Raw genomic sequence first — 25210 nt, 5'->3', positions numbered from 1 at the left:
ATTGTGGTATATATGTGTAATAAGAATTGTAATACAAAATAAAAGAGTACATTTGTAAAAACATAAATTGGCATAAATATACTTTATACACAAAGATATGAAAAATTGTGCTCTATATTTGAAATAAAAATTGTAATGCATTCTGCTGTCTTGTATTTAAAAAATAAAATCAATAAAGTTATATATATGTATAATAAAGTAACTCTTCTATGATATTGGTATATTACAAAGATTTAACCTATAAATATTCAGAAATTTGTGTAGATTTTCTAGGGAGTTCCCCAAGATCAATAAACATCTATCATTATGCAAATCCTCACAGGCATTAGGGAGTACTTTTTTAACTTTAATATAGAGAGATCACTGGAGAACAAGAAGAAGCTTAAAAGATGGGGTCCACACAGAGCAGGGTATGCTCTTTAATAAATACAACAGAAAGAAACCTAGGTTTGGAAAAAATACTGGATTTTAGCTTCTCAGTTAACATTTTAAAATGTGACTTCCTCTTTGACATTTAGACATCTTATTCTTTGCTTCATTGATTTCTACATACTTGGATATATAGCTACTATCACATTTCTCTTGAAATTACAAGGTTACTCCATTGGGGACAGAAAAATGACCAAGGATTACTTAGGGACAGAAAGACATGTTTGTTAAAAAAATAAAATATGGCTCATTTTGTTATTTTGGGATAACTGTGCCTGTTTTGTAATACTATTCTCATTATAAAAAAAAAAGAAAAACAGGATATCATAGAAGATTCTATACAATTATTTTTCTAATTTTTTTGACAAAATACTTGTCAAAAAAATATTTTGAAAGACAAAATACTTGGAATGATTTTCAGTTTCCAGATTGTAAGCACTGCTTTGCAATGATAGGTTAAACATAAAAAGAAAAATCTTTAACATTTTTTTCTACATAAACAAATGCCCAGTCTTCATCATAAAATCAAGAACCTTACACTTTTTTCATGCAGAATAGAAACTGCCAAAACATATTCCACAAATTTAAAAAATTAAACATTGTCAGTGAATTAAAAATTCTGAAGGGGGCTGGGGATGTGGCTCAAGCGGTAGCGCGTTCGCCTGGCATGCGTGCGGCCCGGGTTCGATCCTCAGCACCACATACCAACAAAGATGTTGTGTCCGCCGAGAACTAAAAAATAAATATTAAAAATTCTCTCTCTCTCTCTCCTCTCTCACTCTCTCTTAAAAAAAAAAATTCTGAAGGAAGTTTATGCTCACCCACAAAGACCAGGTTTCTATAGACCTCTAACATCACATCACCATATAAAGTCTGCTGAGCTGGGTCCAGGCAATTCCACTCTTCTTCAGAGAAATCAATGACCATGTCCCTGAATGTCAATGGTTCCTGAAAGTCTAAAGTGGACAAATCTACGCAGCACACAAGGAAGCCATGCAGAGTTAATTCCTTTTCAACTATAAACAATGGTTCCCAATTCTGGATAAAGTGTACAGTCACTATGGCATTTTCATGCTTATACACATGGCATGAAATGCTCTTCAATATCCAAAATCCAAATTGCATTAAAACAATGTAATTCATGTCCCATTTCCTGGCTTTCAGGGTTCTCAGCATCCTCCCTGTGATTTGTTTTCAGATTCTGCATAGCATAGAAACCTGGGCTCCGGATCCAGGACAGAAAGCCTACAAAAAGATCGAAAAGAAAATGTGTACACTACTTGCAAGTGACAAAGATAATGTGAGTGATGAGTGCATAATCACTTATACCCTAGTCCTCTGGGGAGGTAGAAACCAGGGCTCTAGGTCATTCTGCACAGAAGGCAGGCAGAAGGCTTTCTTGATGGTGACAAATGCCCAAATTGAAGAGTATGGTGCACACTATGCTCCCTTGGGGATAACCATAGCAGGGTACTAAGAACAAAAGTTGGACCATTCGTGGAGTGAAGGATGAGAAGGAATGCACCCCTATCCTGGATAGCCTCTTACCTTGAGGTTCCCAGAGGACTGGCCCCAGCCAGGACTCCAGGAGCTAAAGGAAGAATCTAGACAAAGTGCCCCTCAAACTGCCCTCTGGACCATGCCATTTTGGGACCACATATGCTAAGAAAATATTTCCTATTTGAAAGAACAGCAAGGAGAGTTACTGACTTCTCTTCACTCAGCTAGGATCCTCATTATCTCCTTCCCAGTGAGTCAGTGAGTTGTTAGGCTAGAAAGGAGGGAATTTTGCCTCCTAACTCATCCAAGGACTTAGATGACTCTGACTGGTGTGATGATCAATTTGCAAGTGACAAAGATAATTAGAAGTCAAGGGTCTTTTCTGGGATCCAAGGGGAGGTGACTTTCTGAGGCATTCATTCCCTTTAATTTCTCAGCCACCTTCCTACTGTCTCACCCTTCTACCCAAAGAAGCTAGTGGCTTGTTGACTGAGGTCTCAGCAGAGGAGTGTCCCCAGGAATGAGAAGAGGATCAGGAAGAAGAAAATAATTTGGACCTGACCAAAGAAAGGCAAAAATGTGAATGGAAGGGGAGGGATAGTTACTCCCCCTCCTCACTTTCCTCATCCTAGCTTAATGCTCCTCTCAACCCTATAGTTCCCTTTCCCACCAACCTTTTCCCAGAAAGGAGTCCTGGCAAAATGGGCGTCCTTTTCTTTTTTTCCCTTAAACTGCAAGTTATCCCTCCCCATGCCAGAGGGGTAGATCTTAAAATTATAAACATACGGGAATAGTAAATAATATTTCTTATCTACTGTCCTCCCCCCACCTTCACTCTTGTTCAACACTCATCCCAACACATCCTCAGAATAAGGCCTCTTTTCTTTCCCCTTGAGGAGCTGTGATATAGAGTCTCTCCCAGCAAAACCATCCAATTTCAGGTCTCTGTCCATGGGAATCTGCTTCACCAGCTCCTTCTCCTTATTTAGCTTGGCCTATTCAGGCTGCAGCTGCTTTTGCCCCCCACATACAATCCCACATATTTCCCCATTGCTCCTTAGCCCCATCCAGTTCTCACTGTCATTCCCTCAGCCTCCTCATCAACCTCAATTCTCTGGCACCTGCCTTAGATTCCCACTTATACAGGCCAGTGTCACTCTCAGAAGAATAGTTACAGTCATCACACCAACCACCAGTAGCTCATCTTCTGGATCTATGTTTAGCTGCTGTGCCCAGTGTTTCTGGAAAGGCAGAATGCATACACCACAGAGTGTTTATTGGCTGAGTTGATGCCCCCTCATGTGATTTGAAAGATTTGCCCAAGCTGGAGTCACAGTGCAAGGTAAGACCTTCCAGTATCAACAGACTTGAGACAGAGTACAAAGAGGGAAAGAATCAGCACTATCCAAATCCCAAAGTGTGCCTAGCCACAGCTACAGTGTTGGCAGAAGCAAAAAACGATCCCCATGGAAATGCCAAGCTCTGGACCCAGACTACATGAGATGAAGAAATATGTGCCACCTAGGAGAAGAGAAAGGAAGAGCTGGTCTGTGATCTCAGAGATTCCTAACAGGACTGGGGGCTCTGAGAGATAACAGTCACAACAGACTCACCAGCCTTCACTTTGCCATTGGCTGAGATGCCTGTTATAGGCAAGGTGCTAATCTTAGTGACTGAGGCCAAGAGCAGGATGATGAGCCATGTGAGCCCTGGGTAGGAATGAGAATTCATTCATTCAGGCCGTGTTCCCTAAATCCCTTCCTACTTCCCAGAGCTCTGAGCTCATACTTGTGTCTGCCTGAGCAGTCATCCAAGGCAACAGCAGATAGAAGATGAGCACATAGCACAACTGTGGAACAAAGAAGTGAGGGAGGAGGTCATTCCAGTGCACGCTAATTCTCCAGCTCTCTTCTCCATTGCTCAGAAGTATCCTCTATGTTCTCTGGAACAAAGTCTCTCATCAACCTACATACCCTACTTTGGAAATCGTGAGCTCTAGTCTTAACATGATCCTCATGACCCAGCCAAAGTGTTCTGGCGTCTTGCCGGTCCTGGCCCGGAAATTATCTGGATCATCTTCTCAAGAGTGTGGCTTGGCACAGGACTTCTCTGCAGAGGTGGAAGTTATGCTGTCCTCTGGTTGAGACTGTACAGACATGACTGAAATGCCATGACCGCTGTGCAACCAGGAGCATGGTGACGGGAAGGATTTGGGGGAGGAGGGAAGTCCCAGGCTTTAATGGAAACGAGTGGTGGCTCAGACAGCAGATTTTTTTCCTATCTTTGAGAGTTCTCTGTGGGGCATGGGTCTTTCTTACCATGGTGGAGCCACACAGAGCCTCCAGGAATTGTTGGTTGTGGCACAGATATCCTGGGACTGTAGAATTGTCATACCACTCATAGCTGGATCCAAAGTCCCTGTCCTTAGAGGCAGATGACAACCAGAGGGCAGCTAGAGATATGTCTCTGAAATGTATTTCCTCCACTTACTGATGATGGCTTAAGATGCTGGCCGCATTGTTTTGCTACAGGTAGTCTGGAATGTCTGGTCTGGGGAAAAGAGTATAGAAAGTGGTCATTATCTTCCCTTTCCCTAGCCTAGTTACCAAGAGTTGCCTCTCTAAGTCAACCCATTTTGGGGAGTGTGGCCTGAGGATTAGGCTTACCCAAGGAATGCTACCCCTGGTTACCAGGGTATGAGGGCTGTAAATGGGGAAACAGAGACAACTCCAGAAGTCGGAGGGGATGCAGTATTGGTAAAATCACCTTCCCATTCCATCCCCATAAGAGCGCACTCACCTGAATCATTTCTTTCCCTTGATAAGTCTGCTTCTTTGGTCAGCCTATCAAGATTGGGCCAGCCCTTCTATAGATTAGGGCATCCACCCCTAGCAGCCTTTGGCCCATCCTGACTCCCTAGAGAGGGGAAGGGAAATACATTTCAGTCCTCTTCCTAAATTCTTTCCCCAGGATGATATCCAGAACTACCTTGCAAAGTGATTATCCTGTTTTAGGATTTTCAACCAAGCATTCAATCTCAGGATGAGAAAGAAGGGAGTAGCTGTTGGTGTGCCACCTCAAACACTGGGAATACCTGTGTATACCCAGCCCAGGACACTGGTCCCCCATACATTCCCCTTGTTTTGTCCTCATCCCAGTGGTCCAGGTTAGAGTCTCCAAAAACACAGTGCTAGGTTTTTGGATCTCACCTTGGAATACAGAAGAAGCTCTGCTCTGCCAAGGTGAGGCACCTAGTCATGTAACACCCCCATCACTTCACTAACCCTTTCTCCTTTGCCCTGTGCAGACCAGGCCAGGCTGTTTGTGTTTCATATCAGTATTGTTTGCTCCAGGGTCCCAAGTTTATCATGCACTGAAGAGTCATCAGTAAAAGCCCAGGACTAACTTAAAACACTCTTCTTGTCCAACTCAGTGTAGTCCAGACTCTTCAGCCTCCTACTCCACTGCCCACTGGGTGGCCACAACCTTCTGGCCTGGCTCACTTTACCAGATGCCCACATGCTCCTTGGCCTCCAAATTCCCCTCACTCAGCACCTCCTAGTGACTTACAGGTGGAAGGGTAGGGGAGTCATCTCAGGACAGAACCCAGGAGATTGGGTGTCAGAGTTTGGGCACTGGGAACCCAGCCTTTAGCCCTCTTGCACCAGCTATAATTAGCCAGGTGGGGCTACTGACTGGGACAAGGGTGAGTTCCCTGTGCACACAGCAGTCCCAAGCAGAGAGAGTAGAGTGCTCAAGTGAGAGAGCAAATAGAAGGCTGGTGTCTCCTAATGGGAACTAAAAGGATGGGGGCAAGATGGGAGGGGTTGGGTCCCTGGTCTTGGATCTTTACATTTCTTGCATGCTCATTACACTGGGTAAACCCCATGCTTGGCAGTGGTTAGCCCACTACTCTAGACTTGAGTGTCACCTTAGGGTGGGGGGTGGGTGATTGGAACAGGGGAGGGACTGACAGTTCCATGAGGTGAAGCCATGGTACCTCTGGTCACTCTGGATACAGCTAAGATAACCTTCTCTCTTGCCTGCTCACCTGCAGCAATCCAGCAGACCTAGGCCATGAGCCTCTTGGACACAGCACATCATCCCTCGGACCTGCAGCCCGTCTCCCTTCCCCTGCAGAAGGACGGTTTTGAACACCCTTTGCCCACTGAAAGAAACTCCTGGCCTTCTTCCCCAGATGAGGATCCTGATTTACTGTCCTTTCCTCTGCAAGAGCATGGCCCCAGATCCCTGGTCCCGGGGAACCTTCCCTCCCCGGCTTTGTTCCTAGAGGAAGAGGAACAGAATGAAGACGACGGAGACACAGCCAAGCTGGAAGGACTGTGTAGTGAGGAGCATCCGAGCCAGTTCTTCGCAGAAGCCCAGAGGCTGCGGGAACACAGGCTCTTGTTAGACGAAGAGGTGACAGTCAGGGGACGGGTGTATGGTGTGCACCGGGTGATCTTGGCCGCAGTCAGCAGCCTCTTCCGAGACAGGCTGCTGAGCGGCGGAGCGCCGCGGCTTGGCTTCAGCCTGGATGTGGCCCCGGGGGGCTGGGAGGCCGTGCTGACCTTTGCCTATGAAGGGGTGCTGGGCCCCGCCTCATTGGGGGATGTGCTGGCTGCGGCCGATGCCTTGCGGGCGCCCCGGGTAAAGGCCGCGGCACAGCGGAGATTCGAGGGACCAGGAAACGCCGGGGAAGAAGAAAAGAAGCTCAGCCAGGCACAGGAGCTGAGGGAGAATCTGCGCAGCATAGAGCTTCTGTACCGAGAGGGCGTCGGGTGTGACCTGGAGCTGGAGGCAGACGGCTACAGGTTGCGGGGTGAGGGCCTGTGGGGCATTACATGGCTGCAGGTGCAGATGCTACAGAAATGGTGTGCAAGCAGCAGGTGGTTTGAACTCCACCACAGCGATTTTGGTACTGCTGTCAGAATTTCTCTAGGGTGACTTGTGGCGCTCAGCCAGTCACCGAGAACTGCGCGTGCGCAATACAGTTGTTTTGCCAAGGCGTCGGATAGATTTAAAATGACCCTTCAGGCTCTGGGTTTTTTCCTGCTCACTAACAAGGAATTTTCAGCCAGCTGGCTGGATTTAAGGGTACAATCCGTGGCAGTAGAACAAGCAGAAAGCGACTGACTCAAACAGATTAACTAGAGGCCCTTCTTGGCATCTTCTGTAGTACACAGGAAAAGGCAGAGGTATTGGATGGAAAACAGTGTGTCAACAGTGTGCTTGACAACATGCAGACTTAAGGGTTCTGCAGCTAATGAGCAAGGTTTGGTACTGTTTTTTTTTTTTTTTTTTTTCCAGAATCTTAAGGCTAGCAGGTCATGGCACTTTGACTTTAGTCACTAGGAAAGCTAAGTAAAGTAGGGTTGAATAAATTGAGTATTATTCAGATTCTTCTAATACTTAGTGAAGTACAGGGTACCAGGAATTTTTACACATGACATCTCTTTCAATTCTCACTGAAAACTAGTGAGATAGAAACCATTGCCCCTAGGTGCAGATAAGGAACATTAAACTCAAGAGTTCTTAGCTGATGAAAACACGAGTACAAGCTCACTCTTATTAGTTCAGTCAGCTTCCACTAGGCCTTGCATTACTTCCTCTGCAGTTAAACCAAGATACATACGACTTGGAAAATGGATGTGACACTTAAAAGTTCAAAGTTACAAGGAATTAGTTTAGAAATTATCTAGTTCAGCTCTTTACTGACAAAGAAACCAGACCCCAAAACATGTCCAAAGTCATATAGTTACTGCTCGGTACAGGAATGACTGGGGACCAGAGTGTTTCTGGAACTCCCAGAAAGAAAACTATCCCAAAAGCTTTTTTTTATCATTTCTGATAGCATTTGATGGAAGGGGACTTTGAAATTTCATAAAAAAAATTTCACTGGGGCTTGAAATTTAAATATATCCCTATCACCGTCTAGGAACCCCTCACTTAAAGTGTTAGGAGGCAGTGATAAGTACAAGTGGTTGTAAGCCCTTTCATAGTTGGATCTGAGCTACAGGTTGATTGATGATATGGAAGCTGAGTGGCTTAGAATGTAGATATTCTCTGACAATATATAATGGAAAACTATCACTGACGTTCTTGGGAAGTGCTAGGCCACTACTTACTGCTTAAAAAGACAATGGAAAGCCATATCAACATCAGTTACCATTTGAGAGAGGCACATACATCATATTGGGCCAAAACAGCATGGAGTTAATAAACCTCACTAAGAGTTTGGCTCCTTTGTGACTTGTCAGAGAGGACTTCTAGCAGCATTTCCCCCTTTTTACTATGAAGCATCTCAAGCATATAGAAAAGTAAAGAGAATATTAAGATGAAAAGTCAAACACTTTTCATGCAGACTTAACAAATAACATCTTATTACTCATTTCATCTCTATTTTTTTTCTAAAGTTTAAAGGAAGTTTATGACATGTTTCTCATAAATGGTTAGGTTAAAAAAAAAAGAAGGACATTTGGGCTGGGATGTGGCTCACTAGTAGAGCATATGCTTAGCATGTACTACATACTGAGTTCAATCCCTAGCACCACAAAAAAAACCCCTGCTTTTCATATATCTACAATATCTTTATCATGCCCAACAAAATTAACAATAATTCTTTAATATAATATCACCTAGGGGCTGGCGTTGTGGCTCAGTGGTAGCACACTCGCCTAGCAAGCCTGAGGCCCTGGGTTCAATCCTCAGCACCACATAAAAACAAGTAAAGGTATTGTGTCCAACTACAACTAAAAAATAAATATTTTTAAAAAATCACTTAGTCCACATTTATATATTCCCAGATCCTAAAAATGTGCTAGTTTATTCAACCCAAGAATCAATAAAGGGCTATACAGTATTTAGTCATATGTCTCTTAAATTTCATTTAATCTAGCTGAGTGTTCTCTCCACATTTTTATGACTTAGTATATTGAAGAAACAAGATTAATTATCCTATAAAATGTTCTATTTCCTGATTTTCCCTTATGGCTTTATTTTGTTAGTTCCTTTAGTTTTTAAATTTCTTACAAACTTGACTTTAGATTTAAAGGCTTAATGAGATTTAGGTTAAATATTTGACAATGTTTGTTAATAGGACAGTTTCATAGTCATGAAGGCCATGCAGATAACCAAAATACTGGTACACAAGATTGGTTGTTGCAGGTTAATGTCAGTGACAATGGATGGTAATGATCTGCCCAGACAGCCACTGGATGGAAATAGAAAATAAATAACATCCTTTCTGTAAGATTCAGTTTCCTTTTCTTAAAACACGTAAATGAATTAGATGATTTTGAAGACTGATGTTCCAAATCTTGTGATTTCATGGACTATACCAAGATGAGCAGAGGGAAGTACAGAGGAAAGTTGGGACCCATGGGAAATCTTAAGCATTAAATCTTAGGCAAGAGAAGATGGCAGTCAGATGGGTTTGGGTTATAGCCATTCTTGAGTTGTACCACTTTTCCAGCAAAATCTAACAGAATGGATTATGGCACTGGCTCTTGCATTTGTAAAGAAAAGAACTTTATTCTGTGAATATAGAGAGACTTATATAAGTTGCACATTGGTCTGTTCAGTTTATTTTGTGCCCCCTTATAGAAAATACTGTCTATGACGTTGTCTTCATAACTTGATCCATCAGGATTTGTTTTCTAACTCACCTGGAACCAAAAAATTAAAGCATCTTGAAGCCACACTGAATATGAGACTCATGCAGGGTGCTCAAAAATATTTTGTGGGTTTTTTTTTTTTTTTTTTTTTTGAGACAGGGTCTTGATAAGTTGCTGAGGCTGGCCACAAACTTGTCATTTTCCTGTCCCAGCTTTCTGGGTAGCTGGGATGATAGGCATGTGCCATTGTACCAGGCTTAAAATGTTAAAATTCAAATTCTTGGCTGTCTCTCCCTCTGGAGATGGCCTGCATCCTCCCTTGAATATGTATTTCTTACTTTACTCCAAAAGATGTGTCTCCCCAAGATATCCTGCATTCTCCCTTGAAAGCATATCTGCTTTCCTAATAAATCTGACCAGATCTGCTAAGTCAGAATCCCTGGGGTTGGGCACTGAAGGCTGCATTTTAACAGGCATTCTGTGGTATTCCAGTGCACACCATAATTTGGCCTGTGGCCTTGGGTGGTTGGCCCACTTTGGGGTTGTCAACTTAGGATTGTGCCTTGTAACACTCTGGGTCTTCCTCTGCTTCTTCTCTCCTGCAGTGCACCGAGCAGCCCTGGCCTGTGGCAGTGAGTTCTTTGGGGCTATGCTCCTGAGTGGGATGAGGGAATCCCAGGGCACAGAGGTGTCTCTGCACACCATCTCTAGCCAGGACCTGCAACTCCTTGTCTCTTTTGCCTACTCTGGAATTGTTCGAGCAAGATGGCTAGGACTGCTGAGAGCTGCCCAGGCTGCTCTGCAATACCAAAGCTCTTCCTGCCTGGCTTTATGTCAGAGAGCCTTGGCACGAGACCTCAGCCCTGCCCGATGCCTGGCCCTGTTCCCCATGGCTGAAGCCCCCGGGTTGGAGAGGCTCTGGAGCAAAGCCCGACACTACCTCCTCACCCACCTGCCTGCTGTGGCTTTGTGCCCTGCTTTCCCTTCTTTACCAGCTGCCTTCCTGGCTGAGCTCCTGGATAGTGATGAGCTTCATGTCCAAGAAGAGTTTGAGGCCTTTGTGGCTGCACGGTGTTGGCTAGCTGCCAACCCTGAGACCCAGGAGTCAGAGGCCAGGGCCCTGTTGCGATGTGTCCGCTTTGGCCGCATGTCTACCCGAGAGCTGAGGAAGGTGCGGGCAGCTGGGCTACCCCCAACCCTGCCCCCAGACCTGCTACACCAGCTGATGGTGGAGTCTGAGGTTCCAGGTCAAGAGAGGCGGAGGGAACCTGACCGGGCACTGGTGGTGATTGGTGGGGACGAGCTCAGACCTGATATGGCCCGAAGACAGCCATCTCGAAAAGTGTGTTGGGCCCGGGCCTTCCACTGTGGCATGGGACTGGTACGAACTGTGGAGTGGGGGCGGCTGCCTGCCCTGCCTGCCCCAGGTCGTTTCCGGCATGGGGCTGCAAGCGTGGCAGGAAGTGAACTCTATGTGTGTGGGGGACAGGATTTCTACAGCCACTCCAACACTCTGGCTTCAACTCTCAGGTATGGTCCTCTAAGAATGGGCAGGGTGTGGCAGGCCCCAAGGTGGGCAGGTGAGAGAAATTGATGACCCAACTAACTATAGATTCCCAGAGTCATTCTTTCCATCTCTTGTCCCACTGTGCCCAGGTGGGACCCCAGTCAAGAGGACTGGGAGGAGGTGGCACCTTTATGCCAGGCTCGGAGTTTTTTCCCCCTGATGGCATTGGATGGACAACTTTATGCCCTGGGTGGACGATACAATGGTGTTGCTCTCAACTCTGTGGAAACATATAACCCTGAACTCAATATCTGGAGGTAAGCAGGCAGGGGGCCATCAGGGAGAAATTAGAGTTGGAGTAGAAGCAGAGTTGAAGATGCTGGTTGCCTGATCTTATATCCTGTTCTCCCTTAGGCCAGCACCTGCACTTCCGGCACCCTGCTTTGCCCATGCAGCTGCCATCTTGGAGGGCCAGTTGTATGTGAGTGGTGGCTGTAATGGGACTGGTCAATACCTGGGCTCATTGCTGCACTACGACCCCAAACTTGAGAAACCAGGGACATTTTTGAGCCCAATGGGCATACCTCGGGCTGGCCATGTCATGGCTGCTCTGGGAGGACGACTATATGTGGCAGGTGGACTGGGTGAGACTGGGGACTTGCTGAGCTTTGAGGCTTATGAGCCAAGGACTGATAGCTGGACTCGCCTAGCACCCCTGCCTTCCCCCCATGTGGGTGCTGCAGGTGCTGTGCTCCAGGGGGAGCTACTGGTATTAGGAGGCTACAGCCACCGTACCTATGCCCTTTCCCACCTTATCCATGCTTATTGTCCTGGCCTGGGCCGATGGATGTGCCTGGGAACTCTGCCAAGGCCTCGGGCTGAGATGCCTGCCTGCATCCTGACACTCCCCACGGTGCAGCACATAGCATTGGTTCCCACCCTGCACCAAACCAAACCTGCTGGGTGAAGAGGGAGCAGCAGTGTATCAGGGGAGGAAGGGATAAGGAATATCTTAAGGAAAGGACAGAGATTATGATGAGAGACAGAGAAGGCTTCTTGATAATATTTTATTCTCATTCAGTATTTTACAGCTCATAAACTGCTTTTGTACATATGATCTCCACTGAGGAAAGGGTGTTGGGGAAGCCCAGGCAGCTGAATAGTTGGGTAAAATAGGCAACCCAGGAGTAATTCCACAAGGCTTAGGGATTCTTGGTAGGGGAAGTGCATCTGGTTGGGAAGAGTTAAGAAGCTTCAGTAGACACTTCAGGTGTAGCTCAATGGTATATCATTCATGAAGCCTTGGGTTCCATCCCCAGCACCAAAGAAAAAAAGAAAAGATCAAAGCCTGATGCAATGGCACATACCTGTAATCCCAGCTACTCAGGAGGCTGAGGCAGGAAAATTGTAAGTTTGAGGCAAGTCTATGCAACTTAACAAGACTCTGTCTCAAAATAAAGCCAAACCAAACCAAAACAAAACAAAAGCTCCAGTAGCAAAGCATAGGAGACATACATGTAGGATAGTTAGAAAAGAAATTCTAATCCATGGATTGAGGAGAAAATGGGGAAAGGCCATCCATGAGCTTAGGCGTGTGGGAGGAACTGTTCAGCTCTCCTTTTCCTAGCACTTGCTCCTTTCTACTGCCATTCCTGGGATGCCTCTTCATAATATTCTTTCTTAGGCAATTTTTGTAGGCTGAGTCTAGTGTTTCCAGCCTAGAGACTAGGCTTTCCATGAGAGTCTTTTGGTTTCCATGAGAGACAGACGCTCCCATCAGAACCTGGACAGCATAGGTGACCCAGATGCCTGATGACCTCTCCAGGGCAATGAGGTGAGAGTATTGTGTAAGTTATGGGGAGATAAAGAGGCCCAGGAGGAGATGCCTACCGTGGAAAAGAGATGTGGTCTGAAGGGATGGGATTAAAGAATTTAGAAACCTATCTGGCCTCTTTCCTTCCCTTTGGGTAAACTGAGGGGCCAGAAGCAGAAATGGGACAGTTGTAGTGTGAAAGGGAACAGCTGAAAGAAGAGCACAAGGCAGAGAAGACGGAAAGGCCCTTTCTCTTTGTCAGTCTCTGTCCCCAGAGTTGTTTTAAGTTTATTTCAGGCAAGGTTGAGTCACATGTTTTCTTTCTCCCTCCAGCCTTCTCTTCCTTGTGGACTTGTTTGGTTTTTTGCCTCTTTTTTTTTTTTCCTCCCTCACATAGTTATTAATTGCCTGTTATATGCCAGGCACTGTGTGAAACACCAAGGATACATAACACAGAGAGCTCCTGATCAGAGGACAGACTTGTAAAGCAATACGGGTGTCATGGTGGATATAGAAGTCTGAGCAAAGTCCTGTGGGAGTCCAGATCGTGAAGTGAGAACTCTGTTCAGGGAAGCTTCCATTGAGGAAGGCATCATCAAATAGGTATAGTCTGAACTAGAATTTTTGTTTTGTTGTTTTTTGGCAGTAGGAACTGAACCTAGGGGTGCTTTACCACTAAGCTCCAACCCCACAGCCCTTTTTATTTTATTTTATTTTTTACTTTGAGACAGGCTCTTGCTAATTTGCTTAGGGACTTGCTAAATTGCCAAGGCTGGCCTCAAATTTATTTATTTATTTTTTAAAGGAAGATATATATTTTTTTTAAGAGAGAGTGAGAGAGGAGAGAGAGAGAGAGAGAGAGAGAGAGAGAGAGAGAGAGAGAGAGAGAGAATTTTTAATATTTATTTTTTAGTTCTCGGCGGACACAACATCTTTGTTGGTATGTGGTGCTGAGGATCGAACCCGGGCCGCACGCATGCCAGGCGATCGCGCTACCGCTTGAGCCACATCCCCAGCCCAAGTAGACGCCCAACGTGGGGCTCGATGGCCTCAAATTTACAATCCTCCTCAGCCTCCCGAGTCATTCGAGTGGCTGGGATTACAGGTGTGCGCCATTGTGCCCGGCCAACCTGAATCTTGAAGGCTGTCTAGAAACTTACCATTTGAGGATGGGGATGTAGCTCAGTGGTAGAATGCTTGCCTAGCATTCACAGGGTCCTAGGTTTGATCCCCAGCACTTCGAAGAAATAGCATAAAATAATAAAAAAAAAATACAGAAACTTGTCAGAGAAGGTGGAATGCATCTTAGACAGAAAAAAATGAAGAAAGGAGGATCTTCTGTGCCTTGTTTCTTCTCAGCAAAGGACAAGTGGGTATTCCAGAGACTCTTCAGAGAACTCTACTGTTGTTTCTAGCGCCCTCTTTGGAGCCTTTTTGAAGACAATTCCTTTCACTTAATTGTATATTCACTCCCCACACAGTTCCCCTAAATCTTTCCTCTCTGGTGTTTTTATTTCTGCCCCCTGGGCTGCTCAGGGCAAAGAAAAATGAGTTCTTTGCCATAGGTCAGTTTTCTATTATCATTGTTTAAGATTTTCATACTCCTAAAGGTGATAATGGAGTCTCCTTTGTACCTTTCTTCATTCTGTCCCTAGAAGTTCTTAACCTGTGTTTATATATTTTTGTGATTTTATTATTTTACTAAGGTTTTTTTCCCCCTATATCTCTGTTTAAGATTGTCAGGCCAGGTGGTTGCACACACCTGTAATCCTAACAACTCAGGAGGCTGACGCAGGAGGATTTTAAGCTCCAGACCAGCCCCAGCAACTTAGCAAGGCCCTAAGCAACTTAGCAAGACCCTGTCTCAAAATAAAAAATAAAAAGGGCTGGAAATGTGATTTAGTGATTAAGTGCCCCTGGGGTTCCAAAATAATAATGAAAATTATGATAGATTAAAATTCAGAAAGGACTGAGGATATAGCTCAGTGGTAAAGCACCTCTCAATTCAATCCCCAGTACCATGCGCATGTGCAGGCTCACACACACACACGCACACACGCACACACACACACACACACGCACACAAGATAGACAAGGAATAGAGTTGAGAATGAGAAAGAATAAGTGGGATATATAAAAGAAAAAAGAAATTAAAGAAGAAAAGGAAGCAGGAAATTGGAGGGGATGAGAAACTGTAAGAGTTGGGTGAATGTCTGTAAACATTTTCTTTGTGATTTGTACCTAAACAGAGGCTTAAATAAAGATTTTGCAGTGATTAAATCATTCTTGTCTGAGTTTTCTTCTTTTTGTTGTTCTGAGCTCAAACTCAGGACCTTAGGCATGTAGGGCAAGTGCTCTGCCTCTGAGCTACTTTCCCACCACTTATAACCAATGCAGACATATCCCATAAAGAGGTGTTATTATTATCATTCCCATTTTACAGTTGAGATGACTGAGGCTCAGAGGACCTAAGTAGCTCACATGAAGCCTCAGAGTGTGTAAATGTTGAGTAGCTATTTAAACTCTGGTGAAAGGATTTGAGAGCCTGCTTTCTCTGTTCTGCCATTTCTCTAATGCAGATCCATCTCCACTGAGCAGCAGGCTTTATTCATGAAATTCATACTTGGACTCTACAAATAGAAGCAAGTAGCCAGTGTAAGTGGCACTGGAGGCATAGAGGTATGGTCTTGAGGAATCTAACATCCAATTTCTATAATACATAGTAGCTGTAAATTTCAAAGGAGCTCAAGCAGAGCAAGAGGTAGTGGGTTCTTCTTTCCAACAGTTTGTTTCATTTTTAGCATACACTGGGGCAAGTATTATTATGCGAATTATATACCTGGTGAGATTTTAAAAGAAGGACCCAGTGACAATAGAGCCTCCTTTGCACCTTTGCCACATGAGCATGCTCTGTGTACTGCAGACTCAAGCACCAGCCTCCAGTGGGGCATGGTGGTGCACACTTGTAATTCCAGTGACTCAGGAGGCTGAGGCAGGGGGAATCACAATTTTGAGGCCAACACTCAGAATCTGTCCCCCACCTCTGCCAAAAAAAATCAGCCTCTAGTCCCACTGAGAGGGGTTATGAGATTATTGACCTTCTTTTCTTTTCCATATGCAATGCTGGAGGTTGAATTCAGGACCATGTATATGCTAAGCATGCACTCTATCACTGAGCTACACCCCAGCCCCTAACCATGTTTTCTTTTGTAGCCTTAATCACAGTGCTAATCAGTGATAGAGGAGGACTTAAACACAGGTCTGTTGAACTCCATAGTGCATGTTTAAATAACCATATTTTAGTATATACTGTATTGTCTCCACCCATATCTTGAATTATTCCAACATAATAACCAAGTATTCCAGATGTCTCCTAAGACCTGATTTTTTTAAAAAAGTCTAAGATGTCATAAATTTAATTGCAAGGATCCATATAGCTCAGTGGTGGAGAGCTTACCTGGCATGCATGAAGCCCTGGGTTCCATCTACAGCACTGAAAGACAACACTTCCACCCTTATAATTATGAGAGTCAGAGAATGAAAGGATGGAGAGAGGAAAAACTTAGGAAAATTAGTTGATCAGTTAACAGTTATAGATAAAACCAACAAAAAGACTGTTTAGGACTTAAATGCCTTCATGGCAGACCACCAGGAACCCCTTACCTCTTTGCATATGAGCTTTCTGGACTGTTAATCCCAAGCAATCCAGAAGCAGTAAGTACTTCTCCATCAAGTAACTCTCTTTGTGGACTGCTCTCTCCTACCCCAAAACTTTCCCTGCTTTGTGTTATTTCACCCCTCCTATCTATAGCCCAATGAACATTCAATGTAAACATTGCCTTCCTTCCCAAAGTTTATTAAAATACTTTTAACTGGAGGTCCAGGGACATTCTCCTAACAAGTACCTAGTCCTAGTGCTGGTAATTGTGGAAACTTGTTCTAGGATCTGATCCTTTTCTGGCTAGCATCTACAATATCTCAATAACCACCCCCCTTTTTTTTCAGAGATGCCTCAGTCTCAAGAATTTTGTTTTAACAATACAAATTTCACAGTTTGTTTCATTATTCCTACATGACATTAAAATATTCCCTCAAGTCCATTATTTTGATTTCCAAATGCCCTCCTGACTCAAGAGTAGCACTCAAATCCTATGTGAAATCAGGTATCCTCATTTTAATGTGATTATTCTTTTGATGTAAGTCTGTACTCCTCTGGCAGGCCCCATCTTCCAAGAGTTGTGGACTGCTGTCTAAGGCCAGCTGGGAAACCTACTAAGACCCTGACTCAAAATAAGATAAAAATTGCTGGGGATGTAGTTAAGTAGTATAGCATTTGCCTGACACGTACAAGGCCTTGGGTTCAATCTCCAGTACCATGAAACAAAAACAAACAAACAAACAAAAAAAAGCAGAAGAAATGCCAAAGGGAGCAGGTGCTACTCTGGCCACACACCAGATTGAAAATCAGAGGACTTGCATTCTAATGTCAGCTCTGTGTCAACCAGCTATTTAAACTTGGGCAAGCCATTCTGCACCATTTGAATCAACTACGTAGTGAGAAATAGGAGAGTAGTTAGGAAAGTGAGGATAGCTGTTTCTAACCAACTGCTAAAATGTGGCTGGCAAGCTGCAAGTAGGATTGTTTGGGTTCTGTTCAATCTCTAGGATTGTCAGTCCTCTTCCCAGGCTCCCCCAAGAGACAGTGCTCAGGGATTATCAGATTGTAATATGTGTTCTAGTCTCTCCTCTCTAGACCAGTTTCACTTTTTCTCCTTTTGGATTTGCCAAAAGATAAAGTAACAATGTCAATCCCTCTTTATGTAACTGGCTACACAGTTCCAGCAGGTGTCGCAACAGCTCCCAGAGTGTGCCTAAGAAATAGAAGTCAGGGGCTGACATTCTGGTAATGAAGCTGGCTAGATTGCTGGTCAGAGCAAATTTTATGGTTAAGTTGGTGAGGTTTTATTGTGGCTACAAATCTAGAATATTCACACTCAGGGTAGGGTGTAGCTCAGTGGTAGAGTGCGTGTAGTGTATTTGAGGTCTTGGGTTAAATTCCTAGCACTGAATAAATAAGAAGAGTATTGCTACTCAAAATAGCCACTGACCTTTTATTTAGCCTGTTCAAATATTTGTTTGCTAATATGCAAGAAACAAGTTCTAAAGTTACTTCCTGGCCAGGGTTTAGACATCAAGAGTTTAGCCTTCATATCTTCTAAACAAGTGTCCCAAGATGGTATGGAAGTTGATTATTAAATTTTTATGCAAAAGGCAGATGTATGTGGGAATAATGCACTAAATTTGTCCATTATCGTATAACAAGACCTCTTCTAATACCTCTGTAGGTTGAAAAACATACCCATTTCCCTGATTACATGAGGAGGGAAAGAAGTGCTAAGCTTTATGGATCACCATAATGTTTCCCTGGATTTGTTGACCCCAACTCTAGGTTTGTACAGCTACTAGGAAAAACGTGACATTACTGTATATATTTCAGGACATAGTTTGGATGTTGAGTAACTTGAAAATGCCAATTAATAATTGTTTGTTGGGTGAATGATGAGGGAGCATAACAAACTGTGGAAGTGAGTCTCCTTGTCCAGGGAGATTAGCTTGCCACATGGGTTAGCATGTATCACGGCTAATCTACCACCCAAGATGAGCAAGTCCACTAAATGAACCTTCTGCACAGTTCCAACATGTTAGGAATTAAGTGTTTTAAAAAGTTACAGAAGGCCATTGTTTTGGACTGAGCTCCTGCAGGTGGCTCCAACAAACCAGAGTAAAAATTAAAATGAAGCCATTCATACTAAAGTTTCATGTAACCAGAACGAAACTAAGTTGTCATCTGGGTTTCAAGAAATCAGGAGAGCAAAATAACAACCAAGTGGTACACGCCTGTAATCACAGCTATCTGGGGACTGAAGCTGGAAGATTGCAAATCTGAAATCAGCCGGAGCAATTTAGCAAGTCCCTGTATCAAAATGAAATTTCTAAGCAAGGGCAAGAGATGTAGCCTAGTGGTAGAGCACTTGCTTAAGGCCTTAGGTCCAATCCTCAGCACTGAAGCGCGCGTGCACACACACAGAAAGACACTTGAGGTAAATAATCTCATAAGGACAAAACGTTTGTTTTGGATCATGGTTGAAGAGGTTTCAGTCCTTGATCACTTAGCCCCATCCCTTTAGTGCCTGTTGTGAGGCAGTACATCATGTGGGAGCATGTGGTAATGATGAGATAGGAAGCCTCTTGATAATGGAGATAAGTTGATACCTGAGGTAAGATCTTAGCAGAGATTACACTGTATTCTCTGCTCCTGTGCTCCTGCATGAGAGAAGTTCAAGCAAGATATAAGACTTAGTAAAGTACAGCAAAGTTGATTAGAAGATAAAAAATCGGGGAAAGATACTCTCAAGGGGGAGAGTAGGTCCTCTCGGAGAGGAGAGTGACAACTCACTTCTTTGTGTGTTCAGTATTATTAGGGTTGGCAAGGAGGTTTCTGGAGAATTCTGCCCAAGCATTACCTCTTAACTTTTGACTGATAGTAGGACTTTTTTTAAGTCAGATTTTTTAAAGTCCTTATTATGCATATTTCTACCAAAAGGCAACTCTTGGTCATTTTGGTTTGTGTAAAAGTCACAAAGGCCCTCTTTCATTCAGGACTAGCTGGATCAGGGTAACTTGTTTGTTATCAGTGAAGGAATTTTTGGATCTACATTCCTCATTCCTAAGAATGAAGTATTTCCCTGAGAGTAACAAGCTTATTAAGGGTTGTAAACACTGCTATCTTTTTAAATCACAGCTGGGTCAGAATGGTCAGAATGTGAACTGCTGCAAAGAAAGACGAGGTGAGAGTTAGCACGTAGGCTCAGTCTACAAAATCAACCCATTCAATTCCACATTCCCACTGCTCATGTCTACCTGCTACTTAACATGCTCATCTCAGGGCAGCAGAGAAGCAAAAGAGAGAGGAAGGAAGAGGAGGGACCTAACATCTCCATTAAGGGCACACCCCCAGGGATCCAACTTCCTCTCACTAAGTCCCCCCACCCCTTAAAGCTTCTACTGTTACCCTGCTCCACTCTTGTACTGCCTACGTAACTAGTGAAATTTCTATCCTTCCCTAATCTTGCTTGTTTTTGAGGAAACAGGTTGCCTGAAGGCCAGTAGTTCCTCTTCAGATGGGCTAGCTTAAACCACTTGGATCTATGTAGCTATCAGTATGACCACCAGAAAACCTCCAATTTCATTAGAATCCATCTGCATGCTAAATGATGCTCCTCTTACCCCCGTGCCATGACAATGACAATTGCCATAATGATGACCAGGAAGAACCATAAAAGCATCAAAAAGAAGTGATGTCTGAATGCCCAAAAAATCTCCACTATTTTCAGAAAAGACATGAAAATTCCTTTCCTTTATTAGCCTATCCTCCAAACCAAGTTTTTTTTTAATTTTAATTTTACTTTTTTAGTTGTTAATAGAACTTTATTTATTTGTATGTGGTGCTGAGAATCAAACCCAGTGCCTCACACATGCTAGGCAAGTGCTCTACCACTGAACCACCACCCCAGTCCCCAACCAAGGTTTTTATTTGAAGGAAGAGCATATTATTTGGGTGTGGTACTGGGTATGAACCCAGGGCCTCACACATGCCAGGCAACCACTCTACCACTGAACCATATCCCCAGCCCTTTCTCTCATTTTCTTTTACCCTGTATTTATAATGTCCTAGCCCCCAAGGCGTTGAGAAGCTGATCTGTGACCTTTTCTCCCTGTTTCTCTTATTTCTGGTTAAAAATAAACCTTCCTTAGCTGGGTGTGGTGGTGCATGCCTGTATTCTCAGTGACTCTGGAGGCTGAGGAAAGAGGATTGCAGATTCCAGGTCAGCCTCAGCAATGTAGCGAGACCCTGAGCAACTTAATGAGATCCTGTCTCAAAATAAAAAAATTAAAGAGCTGGGGATGTGACATAGTGGTAAAGCAACCCTGGGTTCAATCCTAATAATAATTAATAAAAATCAATCAATCAATCAATCTTCCTTCAGTTTGGGGGTCAAAATCAGTTACACTACCATATCCCAATAATATTACATGCTGGTGACCATGCCTTTAACACATGGACCTTTGGGGAACATTTGTCTGAATTGTACCAATGCTCAAAATTTATATGACTTAAACTGGGTATGGTGGCACTTGCCTATAATCACAGTGACTCAGGGGGCTGAGACAGGAGTATCACAAATTCAAGCTCAGCAAGCAACTTAGCAAGACCCTTTCTCAAAATTAAAAAAAAAAAAAAGACTGGGGATGAAACTAGTGATGAAGTGCCCCTGGATTCAATCCCCACTGCCAATAAATAAATAAATAAAATTTAATGACTTTGAACAATCATTTTATTTCAATAGTCCTCCCTTATCTCTGGGTAGTACATTCCAGGACCCCCAGTGGATGTGTGAAACCTCAAACAGATCAAATTTTATGTATACATGGTTTTTCATATATATATATATATATATATATCTGCAATAAAATTTAATTTATAGCCAGGCATGGTGGTACATGCCTGTAATTCCAGCAACTAAGGAGGCTGAGGTAGGAGAGTCACAGGTTCAAGGCCAGCTTTGGCAAGTAGCAAAAACCAATAAGCAAAAACCACTGGATCTCAGTGGTAGAGCACTCCTGGGTTCAATCCCCAAATAAATAAGTAAGTGAGTACAGTTTAATTTATAAATTAGGCACAGTAAGAGATTAATTACTAATAATGAAATAGAACAATTGTAACAATAGACTGCAAAAGTTATGAATTGTTTATTTCTAGAATTTTCTATCTGATATTTCCTGACCATTATTGATCATGGAAAGTGAAATCATGAATAAGGGTGGGTCTGCTGTGTATCTCACAGTTTTGTGTTATTTGTTTCACTTCATTTGGGCAGTGTTCCATTAGATAATTCTTCTATTTCATGTGTCACTGATAAAAAAATTATATGATGACATTCATTTGGTAGGTGGGCTGATCTGGGGGGCTCAAGACAGCTTTGTTCCTATGTCTGGGGCCTTGGTGGGGGTGGCTGGAAGACTGAGCTCAGTTGAGACTGTTAACAGAAGTGGCATCTTGAACAACACAGTCTCAAGGCTTCTTGAACAACACAGTCTCAAGGCAGTTGGACTTTTTGGCAACTCAGGGCTTCCCAAGGAAGTATTTCAGAGTCGTGGGTAGAAGGTGGAAGTTTCCTTTGATGTGACCTGAAGTCCTGGAATGTCACTTCTGCCAAGTTATATTGGTCAAGCAAGTTACTTGTTCAGCCCAGATTGAAGAAGTAAGGAATCAGACTCTCAGTGAAAGGAGAAGCAAAGAATATGTGGTTTCCTTTCATATACCATACCTGATAAGGGAGTCTAGTAAATGGGGAATATCCCTTAAAAGAAAATGAAGAAAGATGATGTTAACAGTTACCAGACCAGAGACCAAATACAGGATCGTTTTCGGTCAAAGGAATCAGAAGGGAGATGACCTCAAGGTTCTTTTAATCTGCTGATTGGTGTCTGCTGCTTTCAAGTGGCCCAGAAGGGTTTATCTGGGGTGTCAAGGGCTATCAAGTAAGTGCTTGTTCATATATCACAGATTCTGTGATGCTTTAAAGTTGGTAGTAGTGATGAAAGGTTAATAAAATAGGTACTTGTCACTCTGTTTTTCTATATGCTTAACAAAACACTGTTGAAATCTTGTTCCCAGGATGTGTTGTGCCCAACTGCGAACTGTTTGCAAATCTTGTTCCCAGAATGTGCTGTCCCCAACTGCCAAACTGCAGGATGCACTCCCTCACTCGGTTGCAGGCAAACTGCCCACTCGCCCTGACCCATCAATGAACTTCCCTCCCTGCCCTCTCCAAGAAAAGTATATAAGCTCTGCTCAAGCTGTTCTCAGGGCTCTATCTCTCTTTGCTATAGAGAGAGCCCTAGCATGCTGGTCTCCAAATAAACCCACCCTTTGCTGTTGCATAAGACAGTCTCTTGTGGTCTCTTCCTCCGACGTTTCGCCGGTCCCTTACAGTGATATCATAGGAAAAGAGATGCCTCTGGAGAAGGGAGGTCTCTCAATGAGTTCCCAGCTCAGGACTATGGGGTTCTTGGCATTTTGGATGGAAAAGGACTTCAACACGCCCGGTGAGAGACACAGACAAAGGTTTATTTTGAGAAGCAAAAGCACATTCAAGGGAGAATGCAGGCTATCTCCAGAAGGAAAGACAGCAACCCACTGGTGTAGGGTGTAAATATTTATAGAGGAATGAATGCTAGGGTGTTATAGTTAAAGCTTTGTCCCAGGGTTTCATAAACTGACTTCTAGGCCGCTCACGTATAATCAAATCAAGCCTTTATTGAAGCACACTGTGGCGACTGACCAGAACGTAAAGCTGTTCCCCTGATCAGCCCGAACAATTGCAAGGGTGCTCCTTATAAGCTTGAAAACCACAAAAGGGATGTTCAGGGGTCTAGCCAATGCAAGCAAGCCAGGTTACCAAAGTGGGAAGCCTAACCAATCACAGTTAGCCTAATCACCCCAATTACAGAAACAGAGCCCCGTTACCCTAGTTACAGAAACAATGCCCCATTAGGTAGTTCCAGGTTCTTAAAGGTTTCTATAGCAAAAGGAAAAGAACACCTTGCCCCAGTCATGACCATTCTACTTGGCATGGTTGTTTTACAGAATGGAGTCACATTTGCTTTTACTATTACAAGGGACTGGACCAGAGGTGGAGTCAGAGCAGAGTTACATAATTTTGTGCAAGTTTTTCTTGCACAATGTTAAATTTTGCAGGTAAAGTCATGAGTCATGAGCATTTCTTTTGAGACTCAGTCTACCTTTCCTTTTCTATTTCCCCAAATTTGATTAAAAAGAAACATACTGTGAATCTATTGGTAGTTATTCAAAAAGGAGCAGGGGGCTGGGGGATCAAATAAAACCAATGACTTTTCCACTCCCCACCAGCTCACTCCCTTCTCAGCTTCTTATCAGAGGCCTGCCCTTCCCAGTTCCAAGTCCATCTCCTTCAGGAAGTGTCCTGAGATCCCTCCCCACAACATAAACACATATAGTTTGTTCCTTAGTCTAATATAGCACTTCTCATTATCTTCCATGTGTTTCTGTGACTTCTGTATGTGCCTGTCTTGGGGACCATGAGTCCTTGAAAAGAAGGCATGACTTACACATTTTACACAGGAATTGGTACTATGCACTTGATAGGCACTTAGCAGATGTTTCACAATGAATGTGCATAAAACTGACCAGAAGTGAGCAATTTTAATAGGTGGTAGGACTCTTCCCTAAAGAGAGTGTAAGTCATATATGTAGGAAAAAGTAAGTGGTCCTGAAACCTAGAATCTGAAAAACAAGGAAAATAAGATAATTTTGTGGGAATTCAATGAATTAAATCCAGTGGGAAATGGCAGAATGTTTCCTTGGCTTTGGGATTTTTTTCTTGATTGGCAAAACTCCTGATTTGATCAATGATTGTAATCTGAGGAAATATTGCTCTGACTCAAGGGAGTAACTAGTTTAGGAAAACAGGACCTCAAAGCAGCAAATATTGGCAATGCATTTAACACTGTTCATGGGAAAGAAAAGCTGAATTTGAACTTCATGAACATCTTATTAGTTGAAAGATTTTCTCTGTTTCAAGCAAAGATAGTTTATCTGGTTCCCCACCCCCCCAACCCAACTGAAATAGTCGTTAGGGATTGGTTACTGTCTGATTGGAAATAGAATCTCTGGAAACTGGTTCAAATTTTTAATTTATATATATGCAATTCAGGTGTGGCAAGTGCATTCCTTATTAAACTAGTTAAATAAAAACTATCAGAGGCCATCATTTTGAACTAAACTTCTACACTAGGCCCCAACAGACCAGGCAACAGATAAAAATGAAGTTTTTTACTCACATATCACCAGCCAAAACTAAGCTATTTATATGATTTTCTGAGAAACCAGGATTAGAAAGATACCTGCCAAAGTTCCCAAGAGGCCAGTTTCAATTAGCAGGATAATGAAGATTTCTCTGCTTTAATCCTTAACACAAAAGAAATAGCCTGAAATAATCTGATACTAACCAATTATTTTTCTATGATTTTGACTCCTCATGCCACTGTTTAGTAGAAGAAAGTAACTTTTGAAATGACCAATCTGCTTTTTGTTCTTTTGTTTCTTCTTTCTTTAGAAACAAAAGATTTTTTGCCTATAAGACAAAACTCTTCTGCTCAACCCATAGGAACACTTACTATATTCTATGAAATAAAGTGTTGCTCGATTCTAGAATCACAAAGAGAATTAAGATCTTCAAACTA

General features: G+C 43.2%; 1 protein-coding gene across 4 annotated transcripts; it reads left to right on the top strand.

Moving 5' to 3' along the window:
- Nucleotides 1-5597: 5597 nt before the first annotated feature.
- Nucleotides 5598-15133, top strand: Klhl33 (kelch like family member 33). 4 transcript variants are annotated; one of them, XM_026411999.2, is made up of 5 exons: nucleotides 5598-5635; nucleotides 5987-6751; nucleotides 10151-11075; nucleotides 11202-11369; nucleotides 11467-15133. In XM_026411999.2, the coding sequence occupies exons 2-5, from the start codon at nucleotides 6007-6009 to the stop codon at nucleotides 12017-12019; spliced, it is 2391 nt and encodes a 796-aa protein (XP_026267784.2). In that variant the 5' UTR covers nucleotides 5598-5635; nucleotides 5987-6006; the 3' UTR covers nucleotides 12020-15133. The 4 variants fall into 4 exon arrangements, with proteins under 4 accessions (XP_026267784.2, XP_026267783.2, XP_026267782.2 ...); XM_026411998.2 differs by having other exon boundaries at nucleotides 5633-5687; XM_026411997.2 differs by lacking the exon at nucleotides 5598-5635 and adding an exon at nucleotides 5636-5706.
- The last annotated feature ends 10077 nt before the right edge of the window (nucleotides 15134-25210 follow it).

Source organism: Urocitellus parryii, chromosome 6 (assembly GCF_045843805.1).
Source record: "Urocitellus parryii isolate mUroPar1 chromosome 6, mUroPar1.hap1, whole genome shotgun sequence".
Lineage (NCBI taxonomy): Eukaryota > Metazoa > Chordata > Mammalia > Rodentia > Sciuridae > Urocitellus > Urocitellus parryii.
The sequence above is the reverse complement of the archived record's forward strand: the minus strand, read 5'-3'. Positions and strand labels throughout refer to the sequence as shown.